The following is a 24,677-nucleotide window of genomic DNA, read 5'->3' as shown; positions in this document are numbered from 1 at the left end:
ATCTTCCTTTGATATAAAATAATTCATGATTTTCATCCATATTATCTCCCTGAGCTAATCATGATGATGTGCTTGGTCATTGTTTTACAGTATTTTCTCCAGATGCCCTGAATGCTCTATCACAAAGCAAGGAGAACCGACTGCTCTAGGCAGAATGAGACCCACAGAGTCCAGTGAGGCAGGGATTATTCAATGAAAGATCTCTTTTAGGTTGGCAAGATGATTTTTTTCTTTGATAGTCTAAAATATAAAATTCATAAAATAAAGTATATGATGTTTAAACAAAAATCACCACCCCCAGATATCTGTATTTGAGCACTTTGTCCTCAGTTGGTGGAATTGTTTGGGAAGGACTGGGAGTTATGCCCTAGTTAAAGGAGGTGTGTCACTGTAGGTTGGCTTTGGGGCTTCAAATGCCCACACTAGGTCTAATCTTTCCTCTCCCATCTCTCCCCTGTCCCCTTTCTCCCTCTACCTTTGTCTCACTCTCCCCCTCCCTTCCTCCCTCCCCACGCTCTCTCTGCCTACAGATCATGATGTAGGTCTTAGCTACTTTTCCAGTGTCTGCCTGCATGCCACCATGCCTTCTGCCATGATTATGGACTAATGCTCTGAAACTATAAGCAAACACCCAATTAAATGCTTTTATTTCTTAAGAGTTGCCTTGATCATCATGTCTCTTCACAGCAATAGAACACTGAGCAAGACAATGTTTCCCACTTTGTATGGTACCTTGGATCATGTACCTTCGCTTGCTTGTAGAGCTTTGTAAACAGGAACCACACCTTTTAATAAACAAAGTATCTTAGCTTATTATTATTATTATTATTATTATTATTATTATTATTATTTGGGTTTTTGAGACAGGGTTTCTCTGTGTAGCCTTGGCTGTACTGGACTTGCTTTATAGACCAGACTGGCCTTGACCTCATAGAGATATGTCTGCCTCTGCCTCTCAGAATGCTAGGATTGCAGGAATGTGTCACCATGCCAGGCTATTATTTTTAATCCAGTTGTTTTTTAGCAGTTTTGCTTCTCACAAGTGTGTGAGTATGTTTACATACACATATACATATAAGTATCTAAGTATGTGCATGCACACATACACGCATACAGATATAGATATGCATGTCTAGGAATATTTGTGCATATATATGTACAGACATATTTATGTGTTTTAATAAATATTTGTGCATATTTGAGATTCCATGACTGGGAAGATTGCTGAAGAGAAAGAAGACTGAGTAAACCAAAAAAAAGATAAAGACAAATATTTCATTTTCCAGTTGCTACCAAGAGTCAGTTCTATAACCAGACCCCAATAAAGACCTCAAAAGATGAAGCGTTTCCTGAAGAACTCCCAGTTAAGGGAGGATGTTTCTAATCTGATGACTAGTATTATTTTTAATGTAACTTACACCGTGCACACACACACACGCACATAAACACACACACAAAGAGACATGCATTCATGCCAATGTGCTAAGGGAGGTTAGAAGACATCTGTAAGAGTTGGACTTTTTCCACCATGTGGGTCCCAGGAACCAAACTCAGGTGGTCTGGCTTGCTGGTAGGTACTTTCAACTGCTGAGCCATCTTAGCTGCCCAATATTCACTGCCTTTAATATCTTCTGCAATCCAGTTGCGTAAGTCTGAAGGGTCGAAAATATTAGGCAAGTCTTTGAATATGGGGCAATTCAATAATTCCCTGTTCTCTGTTCTTAGATTTGTTAGTAGATGGCTAAGAGAGGCTGAGGATGATGCCATTTTAAAGTCAGGAGTTCCTTTTTGGTAGCTCCCTCCTGCAGAGAGGAACAATGCCACAGGGAAAAGCTCTCCATGGTTTCCCTCCATTCTTTGTAACTGTCCATTTTGTCAATATGCACTGTGGTACAGAGAGGACAGAGAACACACCAGACTTTGGGCTTCTTGCAAAATCCAGACCATAACTAAAGTGTCCTGACTTTCACAGTGATGAGGTCTATGTGATTATGGAGAGAAAATAGTAAGGATAGCACTTAAAAACAAAACAAAACAAAACAAAAAAACAAAAAACTACCAAGTCAGTGTGTACTTCTTCCAATCTTTAGGGAACAGGAGGAGTGACTCTCATTATTCTTGAAGCACTGTCCTGTCATTAACAATAGCCAGTCCCCATTTCTTATCCTCAGAGGTAAGGGAAAACTCCACAATAACTTCAAGCACATAGCCAAAAGTCACCTTCCTATGTAATCTTTGCCCGAGACTGAAATGGTATTGAGCTTTCACAGATCCTTTGAAAGTCATACACAAACTGCAGTCTCCCTTTTCAATGGCTCATGGGTAACTGAAGACAAACCAGAGCTTTTTCAATTCATGCAATCACCAGGCACGGTTCTTTCCAACTCTAAGCCAGGCATTGCCCCCAAAGCCAATTTTCTAAAGTGCCACATTCTTTCTAAATATCCCATGGATTTCATTATGTATTACAAAGAACGTAGCCCTGAAGCTAATAATAAGATAGGCACCAAAAATCCGTTCCTTTTGAATTGATTCTGTAATACTGGGTGTTAATGAACCTTAGAGAAATAAAACTAGGAAAAGCACTTGGCAGATTTGCAGTGTGCAACGTTGACCATCTTGAGGCAGAAGTCATTGTAAAAGTCAAGAGGTTCCCGAGGCTTCTGCAACCACAACCACAGTGTAACTCAGTACATTGGCTCTATCTGATGGTTCTCCAATTGCATTTCCAACAGCACCACCTTTTTTTCTCTCAGAATGTCTCTGATGCTTCCCTGCACAACCTACAGGAGACATTTGAGTCAGACTTAAGCCAACAGTCATTTCCTGGCTGCTGCTACTATTTCAGACATGGACATGTGAATCCACGCCAAATGGTAACAGAGGTGGAATTTTCCGGATAACCTGGGAATGAGGTGCCTGGTTCTTCTGAAATGTGCTCCAAATCTACACCCCCTTCCCAGTAAAATGGACACAGTGGAGATAAACAGAAAGAATTCATAGCTTCAATCTATATGCAAAGGCTTATTTGGGAAATGACGAGGAAGCTACTAAGAAAGTTTAATTGCCAATAAAACCTGAAGGCATGTATTTGGGGATGAATTCCTGTGGATTAAATAGTTTTCTAAGGTCTTCTGCATGGGAAAGGTTAACACAGCACATGAGTGCAGCTCTGTCTGTGGTAAAGTCATCTTTCTTCTGGGTAACAGGAATCCTGGAAATATCAGGAGGTTTAAAAAATAATAGCTATTCTTTTTGACATTTAGCTGATCAATGTAATTTGAACTGTCATTCAAACAGAACGGGAAAAAAAAGTCCAGGTAATTTTATGAGAATATAAAATTAAGAGAACTTAAGAGAACATACTCGAATCATATTTCTGATTTCCTTGGCCTCCCTAGAAACAAAAGTATGCTCACCTAGTAAGCCTTTTAGGCACGGCATCTTTGGAATCTGAAACAGAGTTTGTAGAAGAAAATCGCTAACTCCTGTGACAAAACATATAAATCAAAGGGAAGTCATCTATTTAGAATTATGCAAGCTTGATCCAGCATCACCACAGAATGCAGAGATATAGACAGCCTCCTGGATTCTGACATTGAGAGGTCAGCGATGAGAAAGGTTACTATTTGCATGGAAAAGCTACTTGTGTAATTAAGTAAAATTAATTATGCTTGTACAAATTTCACAGACATGCTGCAGATCTGGATTTTTGACTAATTAAGCTTTAATTTAGTTGAGGAAACTACACCACACAAGCTTTTATCAGAACACCCTGCTCACCCATTAAAAGAAAAGAGGGGGAAAAATCATAGATTTTAGGAACCATCTGGAGACATAATCAATTAAGAAAAGCTATAAAGGCAAGATGATAGTCAATTATCTAAGATGTAAAGCCATGTTTCGAGGTTATGCTGTCCTTCATTTTCTTATAAGTACTCCTTAATTGAATGCAAATAATCAAAAAGTGCAATTAATAGATAGCCATAAATCCCTGATTAGATAGTGGAGCCCATTTACCATACCATACATTAAGAGTGATGTGAATGCTGCAAAAAAAAAAAAAAAGCAAAACAAAACAAATGGAATGTGTTTTCCTAAATTGCTCTCTCATGTTCCCCTCTCAATATCGTCTATGATAATATCATCTCAGGCTAGCTGTGAGAGTGGCAGCCACCATGCCCATGCCATTATCATTAGGATCTATGTGCTCCCAAAGATTCACCAGGAGGGAGTGACGCTCGCTGACTTGGAAGAAAGCAGCAATAGATTTGAGCTTTCATGGGAGTAGAAGTATTTTAAAGATATATATCTATATTTATTCTTTATTTATGAATAGTGAGGATGCCCACAGAGACCAGAAGATGATGTCAGTCCCAAGGAGGTAGAGTTACAGGTAGTTGTAAGCTACCCAAGTGGGAGCTGGGAACTGAACTTGGGTATCCTGGAGTTGCAGCAAAGGCTCTTTACCACTGAGCCATCTCTGTAGTCCAGGGCCCCTGAGTCACCAGAACACGAAAACTGGAAATAAGCCAAAAAAGACCAACTAGCCTCTTGTGTGTGACCATAAGCAAGGATCCAGTGTTGCTAGTCTACTGCACTACCGTTGCTTAGGTGTCTGTTCAGCCTAGGTGTCTGTTCCTAGCGTGGACTGCAGACAGTGTCTCTTCTCACTATACAGAGACTGCCTGGTCTGGTCGTGTTCTTTACCGGAACCATGGGACTTCCCTGAAGCTACAGCCTCTTCTTCCCACACTCCGGATTCTCTCCTAGATCTCTTCTCGTCTGTCTCTATCTTGCTCCTCTACCTTTTCAGAGAGGCACATTTTGCCCTGTCTCCAACAAGTACAGCCGAGCTTCTCATAGTCACATTTCCCCTGCCTTCTCAAGAGGACACCTCCCTGCCAATAATTACTTAGCTTATTTGGTGGTTTGCTTCTTTATAGGGTGTCTCATCCACTGAATAGTTGGACTTTGCTGCTTCCCAGAGTTCAGTTTTAAGTTGAATCAGCAATAATCTGTACTTATAAAAAAAAAAAAACTTGACTGGCTATAATTTTAATACTAGAGATGACTTTTGGCAATATCTGAGTTAAATATGTTAAGACTCCATTAGTCATTCCTTAAAAGTGAGCTTATGTCTCTGGCAACTGAACCTATTTTCTTTGGAAGGCAAATCCCTGGCATTTAAATTGGCAATGATACCAGTTAACATCAGATGGCTCCAATCCTTTACTTTCTGGTTATCTCTTGTAATATCAGTATTGCAGGGTTGTGATGAAGACAAGTTTCATCTCTATAAATGAGATGCAATGCTCAGCAATGCTCAGAAAATTAAGTTTCACTATCACCTGGATTATTGGTCACAGGGTTGCCATGTAAACCTTTGTCTTCTTCAATGCACAAACCCTTGATGTTCATATCTAAGAGAGCAACCTTCCCACACTTGCAGCTTCCTGTGGTAACACAACTTCAGTGTAACTGAGGACAGTGAGACACTAGCAGAAAAGAAAACAAGATTTCGGGAAGTCTGGACTGAAAGTATTATTCCACAGTAGTTAAGTCTGCTGGTTCTTAGGCCTCTTCACCCCGCTCAGCTCAATAAACAATTTGTCCAATAGAAATGAAGATAACCAATAAGGTCTATTAGAAAACAGAATGAGAAGTCCTTTTCTCAGTAAACTGAAAATGGGGCACACTGTCAACTTGGAACATGAAGCATTCATACTCATATATGGGCAGAAAGAAAGTTCTAGAAATAAGTTTATTTTAGGGATGCAAAGAGACTATCAACGTTTCTCATGTGTCCTGCTGCTATCTGTAAAACATTTTAACAATGTCACACGCTAAAGGACTAAGGATTCTAAAATAATGAAAAGAGTATCTTCTCCAGTTACAAGACATCATGAGAGGGTGTGTAGCAGACATTTTAGGGGTCTCTGTTGATAGTGGTTTTGTAGTTACTCACTTACTATGATCTTAGCATAGTCATGTGACCTCTCCTCTGGGCTTTGGTTTCCTTATCAAGGAAAGGAGATTGACTTCAGGATCCATGTGCTAGGGTACTCCAAACAAGGAATGCTCATGGAGATAACCTAGAACCCCTGTATAGATGTGGCCCAAGGCAGCTCAGTCTCCAAGTGGGTTCCCTAATAAAGGGTATAGGGGCTGTCTCTGACATGAATTCAGTGGCTGGCTCTTTGATCACCTCCCCCTGAGATGGGGGAGAGGTAGCCTTACCAGGCTACAGAGGAAGACAATGCAGACAGTCCTGATGAGACCTGATAAGCTAGAGTCAGATGGAAGGGGAGGAGGACCTCCCCTATTAGTGGACTGGAGGAGGGGCATGGGAGAAGAGGGAAGGAGGGTGGGATTGAGAGGGGATGAGGGAGGGGGCTACAGCTGGGATACAAAGTAAATAAATTGTAATAAATAAAACATAAATTTTAAAAGTTTATGAATTAAAAAAAGAAAAATTAGATAGTATACCCATTTTCAGTGCACAGTACAGTGCCTATCACAGAAAAAGTTCTCAGTCCATGCCATGCTGTGTAAATGACAACTGTTCTCAAGATTTGAGGTCAAGGACAATGTGTACATGTATAGCCAAATACTGTAGCATGATAATAATAGACCAAAGATTTGTTATAAGCCAGTCTTATTGCCTAAATGCAGAAATGCCTTCCATTAGATGTCAGAATTAGTCGTATTAATTTTTCTGAGTATGGCTTCCAGAGGCTTTTAAGGAAGCACTTTGATGCACTCTTACCTCTCTACTGACCATTTTCTCTTTGCTTTTTTAGTTACTTGTATTTAAGTTTTCTTAAATATCACACAAATCCTACAAGTGCAATCTCCTCACATAATACAAAACACAGAAGAAAGTCATTTTACCACAAGCTTCTTCTACTCAGCTTCTGCCCCACTAAGCCCCCCAGCACCACAAGTCAACGGCTCAGAGGAAGTTGTCTTCATATTCTTTAGGCACTCATATGAGATCTTACAGGGTCACCAAATACTCTAGTTTCTACATTATTTCATTCTTGGTTCACTTTTAGCTGTGTACAGCCATCTCTTGAAAGTCTACTTGATTATGCCAAGTCACGCCTCCATTAATTCTTACAGTGGCCACTTACTGTGGCTGATCCTCTGTGTCTGTCTGTGTGATTACGTGATTCCTTCCCACATTTTGTATCTCAGATGGAATATTCCCCTAGAGAAAACTGCTCTTGGCAGACTCACTTCCACACCTCTGGGGAGTGACATGCTTCCATCTCTTTAGTGATTAGCTCACAGGAGGAACCCAGCAAACATTTGTTGAGTTGAGTGGCTGCTATTCATTCATTAGATTGTCACCAGATTGTAACAATCCTGGTGTTCGGTTTGGAGAGGTGAAGGTTTTAAGCAGGGAACATTCATTTAATTGGGATTAGGAACTCATTTTCAAAACCAAACAAAAGAAAACAAAAAACCTCAGAAGCATAAGGCTCTCCACTACTGAATGAACAAGATGCAAATTATCCCTACTTTCTGGAACCCTGCTTGCCAAGAATCACAGAGAATATCCAAAACTGCTCAAATGAACAAGGCATTTATTTCTAGATGGTCATCAACTATGAATGGCACAAAATTGTTTAACCTGGCGAACACGGGAGCCAAATGATTGTGTTTTCCTATCTGTATGGTTTATGTATAGCATTTCCTCTTTAAACTACAAGATAATTATAGTTGGGGAAATCCTTTCTTTTTCTCCTCTTCCTCCTCCTTCATTTTACATTTTAATTCATTCTTTGAGAGTTTTCAGTTTCATAAGATGTGTTTTGATCATTTTCGCCGTCAACTCTCTCCAGATCCACTACTCCATCCCTATCCACAGAAATACCCATAGATCAATACGCATGTCAACCCTCATCTCAAGATTCTTAATTTAGAGAAATTAACACCCTTTGTCAAATCAGGTAACAGTCACAGGTTCCAGGAAGTAAGGCCAGAACTTAACTTTTTTTTTTTTGGGGGGGGGGCAAAGTTTGAGATATAAGAGCTTCCCATTCCAAGTCTATTCTTCTAGGAATGCAGCTCCTTAATGAATAAGCATGTGTTCCCTTCATGCACTGATCTGTGCCTTTGGAAAGGTCAAAATGGTGCTGTTGGTTATCCAAGTCTAGGTCATTATGATTCTATTTCCTTTTACATTAAGTGAAATATTCTTGTATGAAGCCCAGGAATTACTCAAAATAATTCCAAATTAATTCTTAGTGAAGTGTCATATTTTTAGGTATTTTGGCTAGTGAAGTCCCAGAAAACACACAGAAGCAACCACTCATAAATAAGTAAGTGCACTACAGGATGGATCTAGGCCCAGCACTGAGTAAGCTCCAGTCTCAAAGTCCAGGTCTGGCACTGGATACCAGGCAATGGAGACCTTTACTGAGACTGTGGGATCAATAGGAAAGCAAGTTGTGGCTGTATCACGCCACAAAAATTTAGGGCACTTTGCTATATAGCAACAGACAACCAGATCAACTATTCTTTAAATAGATGAGTAAATTAAATTTAAACAAAAAGACACAGAATTTGGTATCTTGAATCTTTGTCAAAACAGACAGAAGGAACTAACACAGACTCTCACGAAGATGAGCTAAATGCACACACTTCTAGTGAGAATTTTTGAGTTCCTTAAAAACACAGAAATGTTATGGGAATATGTTTGTTTGTTTGTTTGTTTGTTATCTCGGGTGTGGGATATGGGGCTAATTTAAATTGTCCACAGTAGCTGACTATGATTTACCTCCTGCTCTAGCAGGGGCATGGTTTCGCCAGCTGCAGTTAAGTTTTTACAAATGTATGATGATGCCAGAGCCCAAGAGGCAGGGAGGCTGCTGCTGCCCCTCCTCCTGCTGTTTGCCCTTGCTGTTTGCTCTTTTCTAGATTGCTGGTTGCTGGTTGGAGATATCCTGACTACAAAGATCAAATTTGTCCCAAAGTACTCGATGATGCCGCTAATCAACAGGAAATAGTTTAAAGAGTTCTATGCCCCCTTTTCCCTCTAACCGATTTTGTCTTCTACCTGTGTTGGGGGGTGGGGGATAGGACTGGTGTAGCGGGGTAGGAAAATAACCCAACAAAGTAGCGAAAAGTCTAGCTCCACACACTTCCACAGAAAACAAAAATAATTGCATCACTCCTATTCTGCATCAAGGCGTTTTGGGAGACTATAGTTAAAAATAGAAACTATGTGATCTCAGAGGACCTTAGATACTGTGTGGCTCAAACTGCATATTACACGGATGAGCACAATGAAACCTACACATAGCTCAGACTCTCCCTTTGCAATACAGCTCTTCATCCTCTAAAGGTCCATTTAGCTCTCACAGGCATTAAAAAAAATTAATCCATCTCAGGACCTGCTCAATTTGAAATACTGAGAGGAAAGAAACAACAGAGGATGCATGAAGGCAAAGATAAAGGATACTATTGTTATAGTCATCACTTCTGATCCTCCCATGGCCAAACTATGACAACCTCTCTTCTATTCCTTCCATTAAGTTGTTTCTGTTGTTGTTTCTTTCCTTTTTTCTTTTTTATTTTCTAAATTAATCTCCTGGCTCCAGGCCTGAGGAACTATGCAGAACAAGGGCAAACATCTTTAGTCACAGGTCTCAGCACATGGTCCAAGTCCAACCTAAGATGTAGGGTGATCTAGACCTGCTCTGAAGCAAAGGACTTTCTGGAATCACGTGCTTCCCAGTGTGGTACCTACTAGCTACATGTACCTTTTGAATATCTGCAATGAATGGGAAAATGAACTTTTAATGTTATAACGTTTGGGTTCATTAGCAGACAGTGCCACCCCAGTCTAGAAAGCTCAGTCTAGAAACCTCACGCTCTTCACAGTAATGTGCCCTGGATATCTGAAACATCTCTTATCTGATCACTTAATGCCTCAGCGAGATAGACCCATTCCTGAGGCAGGGCTCAAACTTCTGTTTGAGGTTATTTGGAGTCCATAGTAATGGAGCCACTAAGAACTTAACATTCCATGTGTGAGACATAAGGGAGGAAATGTTTTCCGGGGGATTTCCTAACAGTATTTTCCTCAATTCTAGGACAACAAAAATCCAGTTTGTAGTCAATGAAAACTAGCAAGTGTCAATGGGCATAAGCATTATCCCTGTAATGGGATGATGTTGCAAAGTATTTGCTCATCACTGAAACTGCAGTCTCTTAGTTTGACCTTATGTGTGCAAAAATTGCATTCTGTTTGACTTACAGTATTGAATAGGCCCTGCTCTCTGCCTAGCCTCCTTCAGCTCCCCATACTTGAACTTCTTGTCTGATTCTTCCTAACCCCTTTCAACTCACTCATCTCTAGATGCCAATATTTGTTGATCCCTCTACTTTGACTTCCACTGGAAAGGTTTCCCTGATCCTGTGAATCTGCACCCTATGAACTCTCTGAATGCCTTCTAGCTTTAGCTGAGTTGTCTCTCATGATTCTTTAGGATATATGCCACCCAGCTTGACACTCATGCCATGAGAGAAAGCCCACCTCTGTCATGTTAATATTATTCTACTATACTTGCAGACAGGTGCCTAGCATAACTGTCATCAGAGATGCTTCACCTAGCAACTGATGAAAATAGATGCAGAGACCCACAGTCAAACATTAGGCATAGCTTGGGAAATCCCGCAGAAGAAAGGAAGGAAAGATTGTAGGAGCCACGGGGGTCGAGGACACCACAAGAAAGCCTACAGAATTAACTAACCTGGCTACACAGGGGCTCACCAAGACACCAAGACTGAACCACCAACCAGAGAGCATACATGAGGCTGACCTAGGCCCTCTAAGTAACAGTTGTGTAGCTTCATCTTCACATGGGAGTTCTAAGAGTAGGAATAGGGGCTATTTCTGACTGTGTTGCCTGCCTTTGGGATGCTTTCCCCTAACTGGGCTGCCTCATCTAGCCTCAACAGGAAACAATGCGCCCAGTATTACTGCAACTTGATATGCCAAGGCTGGTTGATAACCATAGGAGGTCTACACTTTTCTGAAGAGAAAGGAAGAAGTGGATGGCAGGTTGGGGAAGGGGGAGAGGGGAATGAGCAGGAGGAGAAGAGGGAAGGGAAACTGCAGTTGAGATGTAAAATAAATAAATAAATTGATTAATTAAAATATTTATACCATTTGGGAAGGTATTATAATTATGTTGTGGCTTCCCTAGCAAATTATAAGGAAATTAGTATAGTGTGAGGTCATGTTAGGGTACTGGGGAGATAGCTTAGTTCCTATAGTATAAGTATGAGCACTTGAACTCTAGGACCCATGTAAAAACATTAGCCATGGCAACACACATCTATAATTTTAGCCCTGGGTAAGTACAGATACGAGGACCCTTGGAGCTCACTGGCTGGCTAGTCTAGCCAAACTGGAGAGTCTAAGTTCAGTGGGAGAACCATCTCAAAAAGATAGTGTGGACAGTGACTGAAGAAGACATCCAATGGCTATGTCTGGTCTCCATGTGCATGCATACATGCTCGTGAACATGTACATACACGCACAAACAAAGTAGACAGCAACTGAGGAAGACCCCTGACACTGACCTCTAACCTCCATACAAATGCATGCACGTAGGCACCTATGCCCACATGCACTATCAGGAGAATACAAATGTACACAGGTCATTTTAGTCACAATCTTTGCCTTCCACAGAACACGTGATACAGTGTGTAAACTCGGTGCTCAAGAAATGCTAACTGACAAGTTCAGAGAGATAGCTCAGTGAAATGCCCAACCCATAAGCCTGGGTGCCAGCATTCAGTTTTCCCCAAATCTATACGTAAGATTTCTCCTGTGGTAATATGCAATTGTCATTCCACTGTTGAAGAGACAGGGACAGGTCCCTCAGGCTTGACCATTAGCCAACCTGGCTCTCTGGAGAATTTAAGGTCAGTGTTTCAAAAAACAAGGATAAATGACACTCAAGTGTGTCCTCTGGCCTCCACATACACAAACACATATATGCACTACACACACGCATGCGCGCGCGCGCGCGCGCACACACACACACACACACACACACACACACTCACAGAAGGAGAGAGAGAGAATGAGAGAGGCAGGGAGATAGACAACCATCTTGGTTCATATCACTTGGCAGCAGTTAAAATGCCAAACTGTTCCCTGGTATTGGTTGGTTTATTGAGATAGACAGACTATAAATGAGATGAGTGCCTGAACTTGATTATGAGGAGCTATTTTTAATATAGGCACGTCCTACATTCTTGAAAATGCTTCAAAGACGTTCAAATTAAACATGACATTAGTGAGTCATATTCTATAACTGATGGCAAATTAAGTATGAGGGGCGTTTTTTTGTTTTGTTTTGTTTTCTTGCATTCAAATTTCTATGCTGTTTAAAATATTAATATTTTTGGCAATTTTTCAGACAGATGAGTTTGAACTAATAAATTAAAAAGTGACCAAACATGAAGGTACCAGAGATGAATGGATGATGATGAGCTCAGCCTGGGAAGACTTGCCATATCCCCAAGTGATACTACAATACATTCTCAGGTGGATGCTACTTACATGCTCAATACACGAACAATGTTAAGTGAAAAATAAAACACTAACAACATCACTTTCTTCCATTTGCTGAACAAATCTGTCCATTAACCAGAATGGAGTCTCCCACTTTGAATACATTTCACACTTCATTGTTGCTCTCCTAGTATAATTAAAATGTAGCAGGTAGCTGAAGCAGGGGAGGGAATGCCTACTTTAAAAAATATCTTTTCATAATCAAATTCAAGCACCTATTTCATTTATGTTTTGTCTACCTTAATAAATCAACCAATACTTCATTCTATAAGCCGGATAAAGCTCTATTAACCTATTTTATACATTTCAATTTTAAAGTGACTATTTATTCATAACATTGCCTAATTCATTTATTCTATCAGTATCCTCTGTCTTGTATGTGCTAAGCAACGTGTATGCCCAGAGCTTATATGCAGAAGATGGAAGTGACTGCCATCTGAGCTCTTCTCCTAACAGGAGAGACTGAGGGAATGAAATACAGGCAGTGTGTATGTGCCCTGCTGTCTGATACTAGGTGCGGCCAAACGCAAAGGGTTCAAGCTGAGAGAACGTCGGAGAAAGAATGAAGAAAAACAAAGGAAAGGTTGGCATCACACACTCACACACATGCACACACGCACACACACACACACGCACACACACACACACACACACACGGATGGAATTTCAAATGTAGATCAGATATTCAAATATGATCTTGACAACGACAAGGATGTCCGTCCATACCCTGGCAATCAGGTCTCTACAAGCAGATGACTTTGGCTTCCTAAGTCACAACAGCTAAAGCATAAGACTGCTTCTATGGGCATGCGAGACAAAGTAGTTGGGACATGCAAGGCTTGCTGGCACAGTAACTGTTTTTTGTTTGTTTGCTTGCTTGTTTTGTTTTGTTTTCTGGGGTTTTTATTGGGGTGGGACGTCATTTGAGCAATAATAGGAGATTTTGATAGAGAGATGCGAAGACTAAAGGGGAATGGCTTCTCATAGGGGGATTTCAATGTGGGTGCAAAGTGAAGGTATGAGGCATTTATAAAATGTGGTCGGACATAGAATTTGCCAGCAACACAGTGGGAGTGGAGAAAACCATGTCTTATATTACTCCCCAAGGCAAGACCGATGGCTTTGGCCTAGGAAAGCAACCAGGAGCATATCTGAAGAAGCCAAGGTCCCACTGAGAGAAGGCTTGCCCAACTTCACACTGGCATCCTGAATCCCCAGGAGATAGATTCTCCTCTCCTTCATGCTGATGTCTCCTCATTCCCCTCTGCTTGAGTTAGTTTGACTAGGTCACAGTTCTGTGCGCCTTTCCAAAACAGATGAGGTGTCATTGGCCTGAGTTATGGAAGGCACTGGCCATTCTCCCTGGCTCTCCCTGCTCTACAATGTGTCCAATTTACAAGTATTAGAATGCCTTCCTCTGACCCTCAGTGGATCTTTATCTTACTTCAGGGTAAATAAATCATGTTTGAGACATCACATTGAACAAATTCAATTTGTCTTCATGAAAAATAGCCCTTGGAAAAATGGGCAGCATTGTGTCCTGATTAAGACTGTCCTCCGAGTCAGACTCTGTGCAAGCCCATCCAAGCTTTGTCATTCCCCAGATGTGTGACCTTGGCCTAGTGACTACACTCCAAGCCTCCACTGGCTCTTCTGTTACACATGGGTAATATGGCTGTCTGCCTCTTAGTACTTTTATAGATGTGATCAGAAAATTATGAAGTAAAATCTAAACCAATGTTTACTAAGTAGACATTCACATATTACATGATCAGCACCTATGAACTTCAGTCTGTATTTCTAGTCAATAAAGAGACACTCAGGAGAGCCACACACTACAATTATATCACATGACTGTGTACTTAGCTTTGGTGTTCTGAGCATGAACAAGAAGGAAATTTATAATTATTGAACTCGCAGTGAAAGCTGGTGTGATGTATGCCAGCCAAGAATTGATGGAACTAAGAAATGGATCGAATATAATATTTGTGCCAGAGAAGTTCCCAGGGCAAACAGAGAGCTGGAGTCAGGTCAGAGGGCTTCATGACCCACCTTAATTCTGTCATCTGTAAAATGAGGGTGTCTGACCAAGAGACTCCCATGATTCTCTTTTCCTCTAGCTTTCTATTTACTGGGGCAAGAGATCATGCTGGCTATCAATGACTCCTACAACTTTTCAGTCTTGCTACTTAATGAGCACCGTGCTCAGTGATGGTGTACAATAGATCGTCAATACTATTCTGTTTGGAAGGTCTTCAAGGCTTTGATTAGGAATCGGCTTCTAAAATGTGTTGGCTGGAGCAATAGTCTTCTGTAGGGTCATACTACACATGTTAAGACAAAGAACAAAATGTAGAATTTAAAGGTCCAAGAAGGAACCTGCCATGAAAGACACAGAGGCTAAAGCATTTATCTCCATCCTGAGCTCCGAGGAGAAGGGTCATCTGGCTCATGAGCAGTTGTCAATCCTTGACACTTAGGCTGGGGCTTTCTGCATTGCTCCCCAGTATATCCAACTCGTTAACAGACCAGAACCTGCAGCCAATTAATCTGAGTTCCAGTCACTAATCTGCAATTTCAGTTCGTTATTTCATCTATTTCCTTTTAAAGTTTGTAATAATTTCTGCTCTAATTTGTTGTTTATTTTTGTGACAGCAGGTGTTATCTAAAGCAACAGGGGAACAGTGTTTGTGTGTTTGTGGTTTTTGTGTTGTGTTTTGTTTTAGCTTATACTGCCACTTCACAGTCTATCAGTGGGAGCAGTCAAAACAGGACCTCAAGCAGGAATTCAAGAAAAGGCCACAGAGGAACACTGCTTACTGGTTTTCTCTCAGTGGCTTGTTAGGCCTGCTTTATTATTTGAGCCAGGACCACTCGTCCAGGGGTGGCACTGTCCATAGTGGGCTGGACTTCCCATATCAGTCATGAACCAAGAAAACACCCTCACAGGCTTGCCTATGGGCCAGTTCAATAGAGATATTTTCTCAAACTGAAGTTCCTTTATCCCAGATGACCCTGACTTGTGCCAAGTTGACAAAAATATCTAAGACAGTCTAAGTTGGATCAGTTATCTGCTATAGTTTATAAGTTAGGTTCTATTTAGCAGTGGCAATAGTACCGTGGAATGGATGGAGCCTGGGAAACCCTGGGATGACAGCATCAAACACATATGTAAAATGCTGCTATGTCAGGCTGTATCCCAAACCCCACCTCCACCACCTGCTCTAACAGTCACAACAGTTCTATGTGGTGTCCTGGTATGACTTCTGGGGAATGGCAGCGCAGAGATGCTGTGGAATTTGTGAAAGGCCACATGGTAAGTGGTGGAAGCAAGAACTATAATTAGAATGTTTGTCTCCAGAGCCTGAATCTCAACAATGACACTATTGTGTGGAGCTGCTGGTGACATTCTTTTGTTAGCATTGAGCCTGCCCTTGTGTTAGATGCTGCTATCCATGCTTAACTCACTACTGCATGAGGAAGGGACCCTAAAATAGACATAAAGCACTATAGATGGTCACATTAGAGCAAGATGGTATACCTACAGAACATCATTCATTGACTATGCCCATCAAGTAAAGTAAGGAGGGAACTTTGCCAACTACCAGGGAAATACTGTAAGCAGAAATGCTATGGAATACCTTTGATGGAAAAGAAAATCAGGACACCAGAGAACAAAGATTAATGAGCTGGTTTGATAGCTTCCAAATCTTACTGAAGAGCCATATCACAAAACCATTAGGGAGAGTAGGTACTAGATGGTGGACTTTGAGCCCAAACACCACTTTTGGACTCACTAGGTATACATCTTTCATGGTGTAACTAAACTTCTCTAAAGCTGGGGCTTTATCTTATTACAAGGGATTAAAACTATTTTATTTATACAGTTGTTTTGGAAATACAATGAAAAGTTTAAGTGCTATGAACAGTGCCTAGAACTGAGTAGACAGTAGAAATATTAATTTTCTTTTCTTTTTTGGCATCACTCATTTTTTAATGAAAAGAGACTGATTTCTAGGTGTATTAATATTGGAAAGTCACATACTTTCCAATGTGGAGAAAACAGAATTATAGCCAGACTCTCTGGACCAGTCATGGGCACAAGGGTATTTTTGCCCACAAGTAAGCAAAATTTTTTATCTTTAGATTTACTTCTAAACAAGAAAATCTCATTTGTAAATCCATGTTGTTATAGCAACAGCCCTTCTACAGACCTTGCATCCTTAGGGATGGAACAAAACACAACTCTGATAGCAAAGCAAACATCCATAGTGTTCAACATTAGATAAATTGCTGAGTCTTCAAAAATGACATCAGCCTCTTAGTTTTTTTTTATTCTGGGAAGTTTATTATGATATAAATATTCCCAAACCCCCAATTTTTTTATTAATTACACTTTATTCACTTTGTATCCCTCCATAAGCCCCTCCTTCCTCCCCTCCCGAACCTACCCTCTCTCCCTCTTCTTCAAGCATGCCCCTCCCCAAGTTCACTGATAGGGGAGGTCCTCCTCTCCTTCTTTCTGATCTTAGTCTATCAGATCTCATCAGGAGTGGCTACATTGTAGTTTTCTGCGGCCTGGTAAGGCTGCTCCCCACTCAGGGAGAGGAGCTCAAAGAGCAGGCCAATCAGATTATGTCAGAGGCAGTCCCTCTTCCCATTACTATGTTACCCACTTGGACTGGGAACCTGCCACAGAGGGCCTCTAAAAGGCTCTCCCCTGCAGACTATCAAAGCAGATGCTGAGACTCATGGCCAACTGTTGGGCAGTGTGCATGGAATCTTATATAAGAAGTGGGAAATAGTAAGATCTGGAGAGGACAGGAACTCCACAAGGAGGGCAACAGAACCAGAAATTTGAACACAGGGGTCTTCCCAGAGACTCATACTCCAACCAAGTACCATGCATGGAGATAACCTAGAACCCCTGCACAGATGTAGCCCATGGCAGTTTAGTGCCCAAACCCCCAATTTCTGAACAATTCAAGCGTATGAAACAAGCACTCTTTGCAATTGATAACATGTTTAAAAGTGCTGCATAAAATGATTCACTGTCACCTCATTGATTCCCCTTGCTTTCTCATCTCATATTCTCCCATAGAACATTGATTAACACCTCGTTCTATTTTCTGCAAGATCTTCGTTGTAACTAAATTATTATTTGTGCCATAGAATAATAATTCTAAGAGAATATGTTTTATGCTATGACTGATGGAAAAAATATGCTTTTAACTTGCAGGGCAAGACCAATTTTCTAATACTTGAGTTCTAGTTGCTCAAATGCATTACTATTGTAAAGCACCAATTATGACTAATAGTGGCATTATTCTTACCGTAGTAAGTGCTTGGTGTGGTAAAGCCTTAAAGACTCTGAAGTTTGGCACTCAATTTCGTTAACTACAGGAAATAGTTGATTTTATATAGATTATTACCTTAATGTCACACCCACCCAGTAAGTGGTGTTCAATATATATTTATATCCACTTCTTTGAATCTTGTCAAATGAAGCCTACTCTGCAAGTCATATTTGCTTAGTGTTGAAGATTTTGTCATTTTTAAGCAAATATTTTCATATTTGACAAAAATAAGATTTGAGCTCTTACTTTCCACCCGAGCCCCTAAATCTCTTCCATTTTAGAGCTGAGCATTAGACCAGATATTAACAATCACACAAAAAACAGGGGAATACAGATATTTGCCTCCAGCAGCAGAGGAGGGACTCAGGTCCTCAGCTAAGTCCCACCGGAGAAGTCACAAACTGTCATGCTTTCAGAGTCCAACTATCCAACTCTTCCATTAGCCATAAACAGAAATTCTTCCAAATGGTTGTTTTACCTTTCAACCCTGACATGTCAACTAACAGGCAAGTTTTATAAGCTCTACCCTTTAACTGTCTGAGTTATTGCTCTCTATGCTATGCCTAAGTGCGTGTTTAATACTGCAGTGTAGAAGCTAATTGAGACTTTTACATTTTTAAAAGTTAAATCTAAGAACACCATGAAACAGTTACATCAATAAAGGTCAATTGTAATCATATGAACTTAAAACCTAATGGGGTAAAGGCCACCTCTCACACATAAAATGCTAAAAACTTCATTTCATCACATTCTCACTTGTAAACACTAGATAGAATCTGATTGTGTCCTTTTCCTTACTGAAATATTTCTCTAAACCTTGCATGTTGATAAAGAGCACCAAAGTTCAAAATTTATGTATTGAGTGCCATCTACAAACAGATCGTAATGTGTTCCAACACAAACAGATGGCCTGAGACTCATAGCAGCCACATGGAACCTGACCAATGCAGCATTCCAAAGTTGATGCTGGAAAATGAAGAGCCACTCTGTATTCTATACAGAACCATTTTCAAGACAGAGTTATGACACACTAGAGCTACTTTCTATTACGTATTTCTGAACTTTACCTATGGGTATTAACGAATGATCCATTCTTAAGCCTGAAGCTGTATCTCTTAACTTGTTTTTTGGACACTGTTACTTCACCCAAGTACTAGTGAGCCCCACCATGAGTGACAGACGAAGGCACACAGAGAAAGTATATGTAAAAATCTCAGCTTGTTGGGGAAACACATGTAAACCCTTGTCCTCTGGAGAGGTACATATAACCTGAGATACCTAAAGGCAGCCATAAAGCATCAAAGTGCATCAGTTTTAGGTAGGAAAGATGGAGAAAGAAACAGACTAGCCAGCAGATACAGCCGGAGCAAGCCAAGCACAAAAATACATTCTGTGGTTCAAAAACACCATAAATATCCATGATCCCATCTGGAAGTTTCAAAGGAAGGCCTCACTGTTCACTTTGTTATGACTTTTTTTTTTTTAATCCATAAGGAGTTGTTTTATTGCCTGTCCATTAGCTTTTGACATCAAGATGAGAAAATGTATTCCCCGGGCAGCAGATTAGCATCCGTGACCTTCTCATTAGTAAGTTAATTATATTGATTCTACACACTCAAATCACTAAATTAAAAAGACCTCAGAATACACATATGTTATTTTGGAATGGTGTTTTCTTCACTTGCATTCCAACAAGTCTAAATAACACTCTGAGCGCCAGAAACAAGAGTTTTGTCCAAACACACATCCCTTAGAAACTAACTAAGCAAAACAATGGACTAGAGCTTGTTTCCTCTCATTTCCACCTTACCCTTGCAATAGCAGAAAAATTTTTCCTCCTCACACTGGAGATTGTCAGTGAACCACAGTGATGGGCATGCAGGTATAATTTAACTGCCAACATTCTTAGATGATTCTTGAAGGTCAATTGTACTCACACATTTCAACTCTTGCCTGATGAAATGATTCATTACTACTAAAATTGGTGAAAACCAATACTTTCGCTTTATCCTTCATTTTTCTCTGAATTATTTCTTTGAGTGAATTTGAATTCACTCAAAGTGGTCAAAGACTATAGGATTGCAAAAACATTATGATGATGTGGAGAAGGCTACAAACTACTTTAAGTGATGGAAATGACCCTAAATTTGGATTCTTAGCATGAGAAGAACTGAAAAAAAAAATAGAAGTTTGTATTCATCATCATCTTGAAATCAAGTGTCATGGGACACCACTTTCCCACAGTCCTTTGCTCTCTTGCTCCATGCTTCCCTTTCCTCCAGTGTGTACTTAACACATTTATACTGTCTTACTTACAATTGTGAAGTTCATGACTTTGAGAATCCAGATGGTCATGGCCAAGTTCACCAGTATTAAAATCATGAGGAGCAGGACAAAGAAATACAGGCATCTCTTCCTCCAGCCGTAAATCCCCACTTTGTAAATGTGTGGCCCCTCAGAGCTAGGCATGGCGCTCCGATGGTGTGAGTACTGTTCCTGAGGCATCTGAAATGAAGCAGGTACAGGGAAGCACTCACGTTAAATCTCTGGAAGAGGGAGACAAAAGGCATTGCTGAGTAATACTCCATTGTATAGATATACCACAATTTCTGCATCTACTCTTCAGTTGAGGGGCATCTGGGCTGTTTCCAGCTTCTGGCTATTACAAATAAGGCTGCTACAAACATGGTTGAGCAGATGTCCTTATTGTGTACTTGAGCCTCTTTTGGGTATATGCCTAGGAGTGGTATGGCTGGATCATGAGAAAGCACTATTCCTAGTTGTCTGAGAAAGCGCCAAATTAATTTCCAGAGTGGTTGTACAAGTTTACATTCCCACCAGCAGTAGAGGAGGGTTCCCCTTTCTCCACAACCTCTCCAACATGGAGAGTAGTCTTACCAGGCCATAGAAGATGACAATGCAGCCACTCCTGATGTGATCTGATAGACTAAGTTCAGAAGGAAGGAGAGGAGGACCTCCCCTATCAGTGGACTTGGGGAGGGGCATGCCTGAAGAAGGGGTAGGGAGGGTGGGACCAGGAGGGGAGGAGGGAGTGGCTTATGGGGGGATACAAAGTGAATAAAGTGTAAATAATAATAATAATAATAATAATAAAGGCATGGTTGTACCTTCTCACCTTTCTGACAGCTCTTAAAAGTCTTTGTCCCCTGGACAAAATTGGCTCTCCTGGGTGCTCGCTTCAGTCCCTTTACTTGATGCAACCTTATTTCTTGATGTCCGTAAAGACACCCATGCATATCTTTGAAGGTAAGGAAGTCCTGGAAGCCATTTTCTAAAGGAACATTTAGAATCCCAACTATGTTTTGAAGGAGGTATTCAGAGGGCCACCTAAGTTCTGGGGTGCAATGTGAAATTAGTCTGAGTAAATAAATTAACCCTAACACTGCACATGTGTAGCACAAAAATAACTAATGAGGACATTTGCTTTGAGAGTTAAAAACACAAGTCTCAAATGCAATAATTTTGCCTTCAATGGCTGACACTTGGACCTTTTCTCCCTCTGGAGTTAGAAATAGTCTTGTGGACCCAACCTCAGCTGCCTGCTGAAACTTCACCAAGAACAGTGACTACACCCTTCTCTCCTGTGTGTTAACTTCCACTGTGCTTGGATTGCCGGCCAAGCCCTGCTTCTGCACTATGAGATGATCTCAGTTCTACCGCTCAGCTCCCAATAACTCTCCTATAGATTACAGATGTCTTGTAGAGGATAGGGACAAAACAGGGTCATCACTCACTGGCATTTTTATGCGCGCGCATCAATCAGAAGTAGAAAGAATTGTCGTGGAAGCCTGAAGGAAATGAGACCTTTATTTTCCATTTAATCATTCTGTGAAAGAAGGAAGTGATCACAAAATCTTGGAGTCGTATCTGTAAGGCCCTTTAATTTCTATCTGCTAATTTTCTGAAGGGTCTGAGTGAGGATGAAAGAAGTTAACCTCTGTCCTTGAGTATAAGACTTCTGAAACAGCAAGGAGATGCACAACCTAAGACTCTGGGCATACAAATGTTGCAATTCTTGACCTGTGGCACACTCTGGAGGCAAGTGTAGACAAACCCACGATGTTGTCAGCTCACTTCAGCTGTTTCAATGTGGGTCATCACAACTAAGAGTATCACTACTTATTTAGGTGTGAAATGATAATTTGTTGGAAAGATATGCTCAGTAAACCCAAGAAGGTGGAGATATAAATATTAAAAAAATTTGTACAAAGTTATATGTTAACTGAATACAATGGTTACTTTGATTGATGAATGGTTACATTTCTTTTTTGTTTGTTTTGTTTTAATTTAACTTTAATTTTTATAATTTATTCACTTTACATTCCAATCATAGCCCCTTCTCTTGTTTCCTCCGGTCACACCCTCTCTCCCTCTTCTCCACTATTCTCCACCCCTATTTTTTAGAAAGGGGGAGCCCTCCTCCCCTACCTTCTGACTCCAGCCTATCAAGTCTCATTAGGACTGCTTGCATTCTTTCCGTCCATGGCATGGTAATGGCCTCCACCAGAGGAAAGTGATCAAAGAGCAGGCAACAGAGTCCATGTCAGAGACAGCCTCTGCTCCCCTTACTAAGAAACCCACATGAAGACTGAGCTGCCTGTTGGCTACATCTGAGTAGGTGGCCTAGGTCCTCTTCATGCATGCAACCTTGGTTGGTTCCTGTCTCCTCAGAGTCCTTCTATTACCCCACTCTTTCCTATGACTCCTTACACTCTGCCTAAAGTTTGCCTGTGAATCTTAGCATCTGCTTCGATCCCCTGTTGGGTATAGTCTTTCAGAGGACATTTATGGTAGGCTCCCATAGTTACATTTCTAAAGGTACCTACAGTCTGTTTCATTAAGTAAAAATCACAGAATTTGCACTCAATAAGTAGTAACAGCATTGCTACTCCCATTACCCTATAGGTATATAAGCCTGAATCCTCTTAGTTTGGAATGCCATCACTCATCGTCAACTAAGTATCAAAAATCCAAAAGAAACCTAACAATTACAATTACTGATCTCCAACAATAGAACCTGGGGCTCAGTGAGACCATTGAATAAAAGCTGCCCAGGGGATTCTAAACATTGGGAAAGCATCTGAAAACATAGCTTCCCCTTTAAAACTTGTTTTCATAATATAACTATTTTCAGATAACTATCATGTTTAATATCAAGAAAGCAGAATCCCATGAAACAACTCCAAACCCTTGGGGTCCCAGGAAGCAGTGACTTTTTTGTCCCTTATTGACTGGTAGGGATTTCAAAGCCCTGTCAGATCACAAGGTCAGAATTCTGGTCCGTTGTTGCATGGCTTAATGGCTTTCTCTCAGTGAGAGTGGGCCTAATCTTCCTACCGTACCCCCAACTCTTCAGTTTCCAAGTCTATGGAATGAATCAAGAGCAGAAAAGACTCTCAGGAAGCTCCTGAGAGTGGTGATAGTGGAAGGCCTTACCAGGCAAATGTAAGATAGCACTACAATTTGTATCAGTGACCCTACACAGGTGGGGAACTCACATGGGCAGAGGACGTTATGCTTTCTCATTAACGATCCAAGCATGTCAAATTGCTAAAAACAAATGAGACAATCTCAAATAGTTTTTCTGGTTCCTTCTTAGAAAAACAATTTTTGTCTAACAAATGAAGTTAAAAATCTCAAGTACTTACTGGGACAGGCTTCTTTGAACAACCTGGAAGAGGGCCCAGTAATGGAAGAATGGAAGAACACAGTCAAATATTCCTGTGGAGCTGACAGTTATGGATGTTGTCACTAGAATTCATTAGGCCTTGTCTTTCTCTACTCTGATTTCCCTTCACCTTGGGGCTTTGGAGGACTTACAGGTACCCTGGAGATTTAATTAGGACACTGAACCAACAGTTCATACAGCTGGGACAGTGTGGTGTATGTTTACATGGCTTGCAGCATCCATACAGGTACACCATTGATGGCTCTCCTGTTGTCAGAATGTGTTTTGAGAATGTTTCTTCCAACCCATGGCATCCACTCACTGAACATGGGGACATGACAATGTTGAACCAGCATTTACCCACGGTGGGTCAGATTTACCCACCGTGGACATCACCATAAATATATGGATAGCAAAGAAGGGATATATCAGAAGGAACAGGACATTTTCCCATTATTTAAATCTACAGTTTAGTTTCTTGGTCACCTAGTCAAAACAGAAATTCTCTACTCTCAGGAAAATACTTAGTTCCTCATATATAATTACACTCTGCTTGCTTTTTTTATTTATGTGGGAATCACAGAAAATAGAACTAATTAGAATTCTTGTTTCTATAGGATATAAACAACAGGCGTATTCTTATGTAGAATTGTCATATTTACATATGATAACGATTAATAATTAAAACTTTCTGTCAAAACTGTCATGGGAGACAATTATCTTCATTCTGCCTGTACACAAAATTACAGTTGTAAATAGTTGTAAAATGAAAAGACAACTGAAAGCTGTGTGAACCCAAACTATTGATGTGAGACAGTTGAGTATTAATAATATTATTCTAGCTTTTACAATATCACTATTTTAAAGCTAATGATTTAATTTCCTTTCTTGCTCTAAATACATATTAACATTTGTAACCTAAGTTTTTCCAAATCCTAGGGCCGCCTTCTTCTTCTTCTTCTTCTTCTTCTTCTTCTTCTTCTTCTTCTTCTTCTTCTTCTTCTTCTTCTTCTTCTTCTTCTTCTTCTTC

General features: G+C 40.5%; 1 protein-coding gene across 1 annotated transcript in view; it reads right to left on the bottom strand.

Moving 5' to 3' along the window:
* Sgcd (sarcoglycan delta) overlaps positions 1-24,677 on the bottom strand; it is a 541,179-nt gene that overhangs the window by 338,351 nt on the left and 178,151 nt on the right. The window contains exon 2 of the mRNA XM_055597224.1: positions 20,275-20,463. Coding sequence (XP_055453199.1) covers positions 20,275-20,463 — 189 coding nt within the window. The remainder of the gene's footprint in view (positions 1-20,274; positions 20,464-24,677) is intronic.

The sequence above is a fragment of the Psammomys obesus genome, unplaced genomic scaffold, assembly GCF_907164565.1.
Source record: "Psammomys obesus unplaced genomic scaffold, mPsaObe1.curated_primary_1811, whole genome shotgun sequence".
Lineage (NCBI taxonomy): Eukaryota > Metazoa > Chordata > Mammalia > Rodentia > Muridae > Psammomys > Psammomys obesus.
Note: the sequence above shows the minus strand (reverse complement) of the source record. Positions and strands in the feature narration are given on the sequence as shown.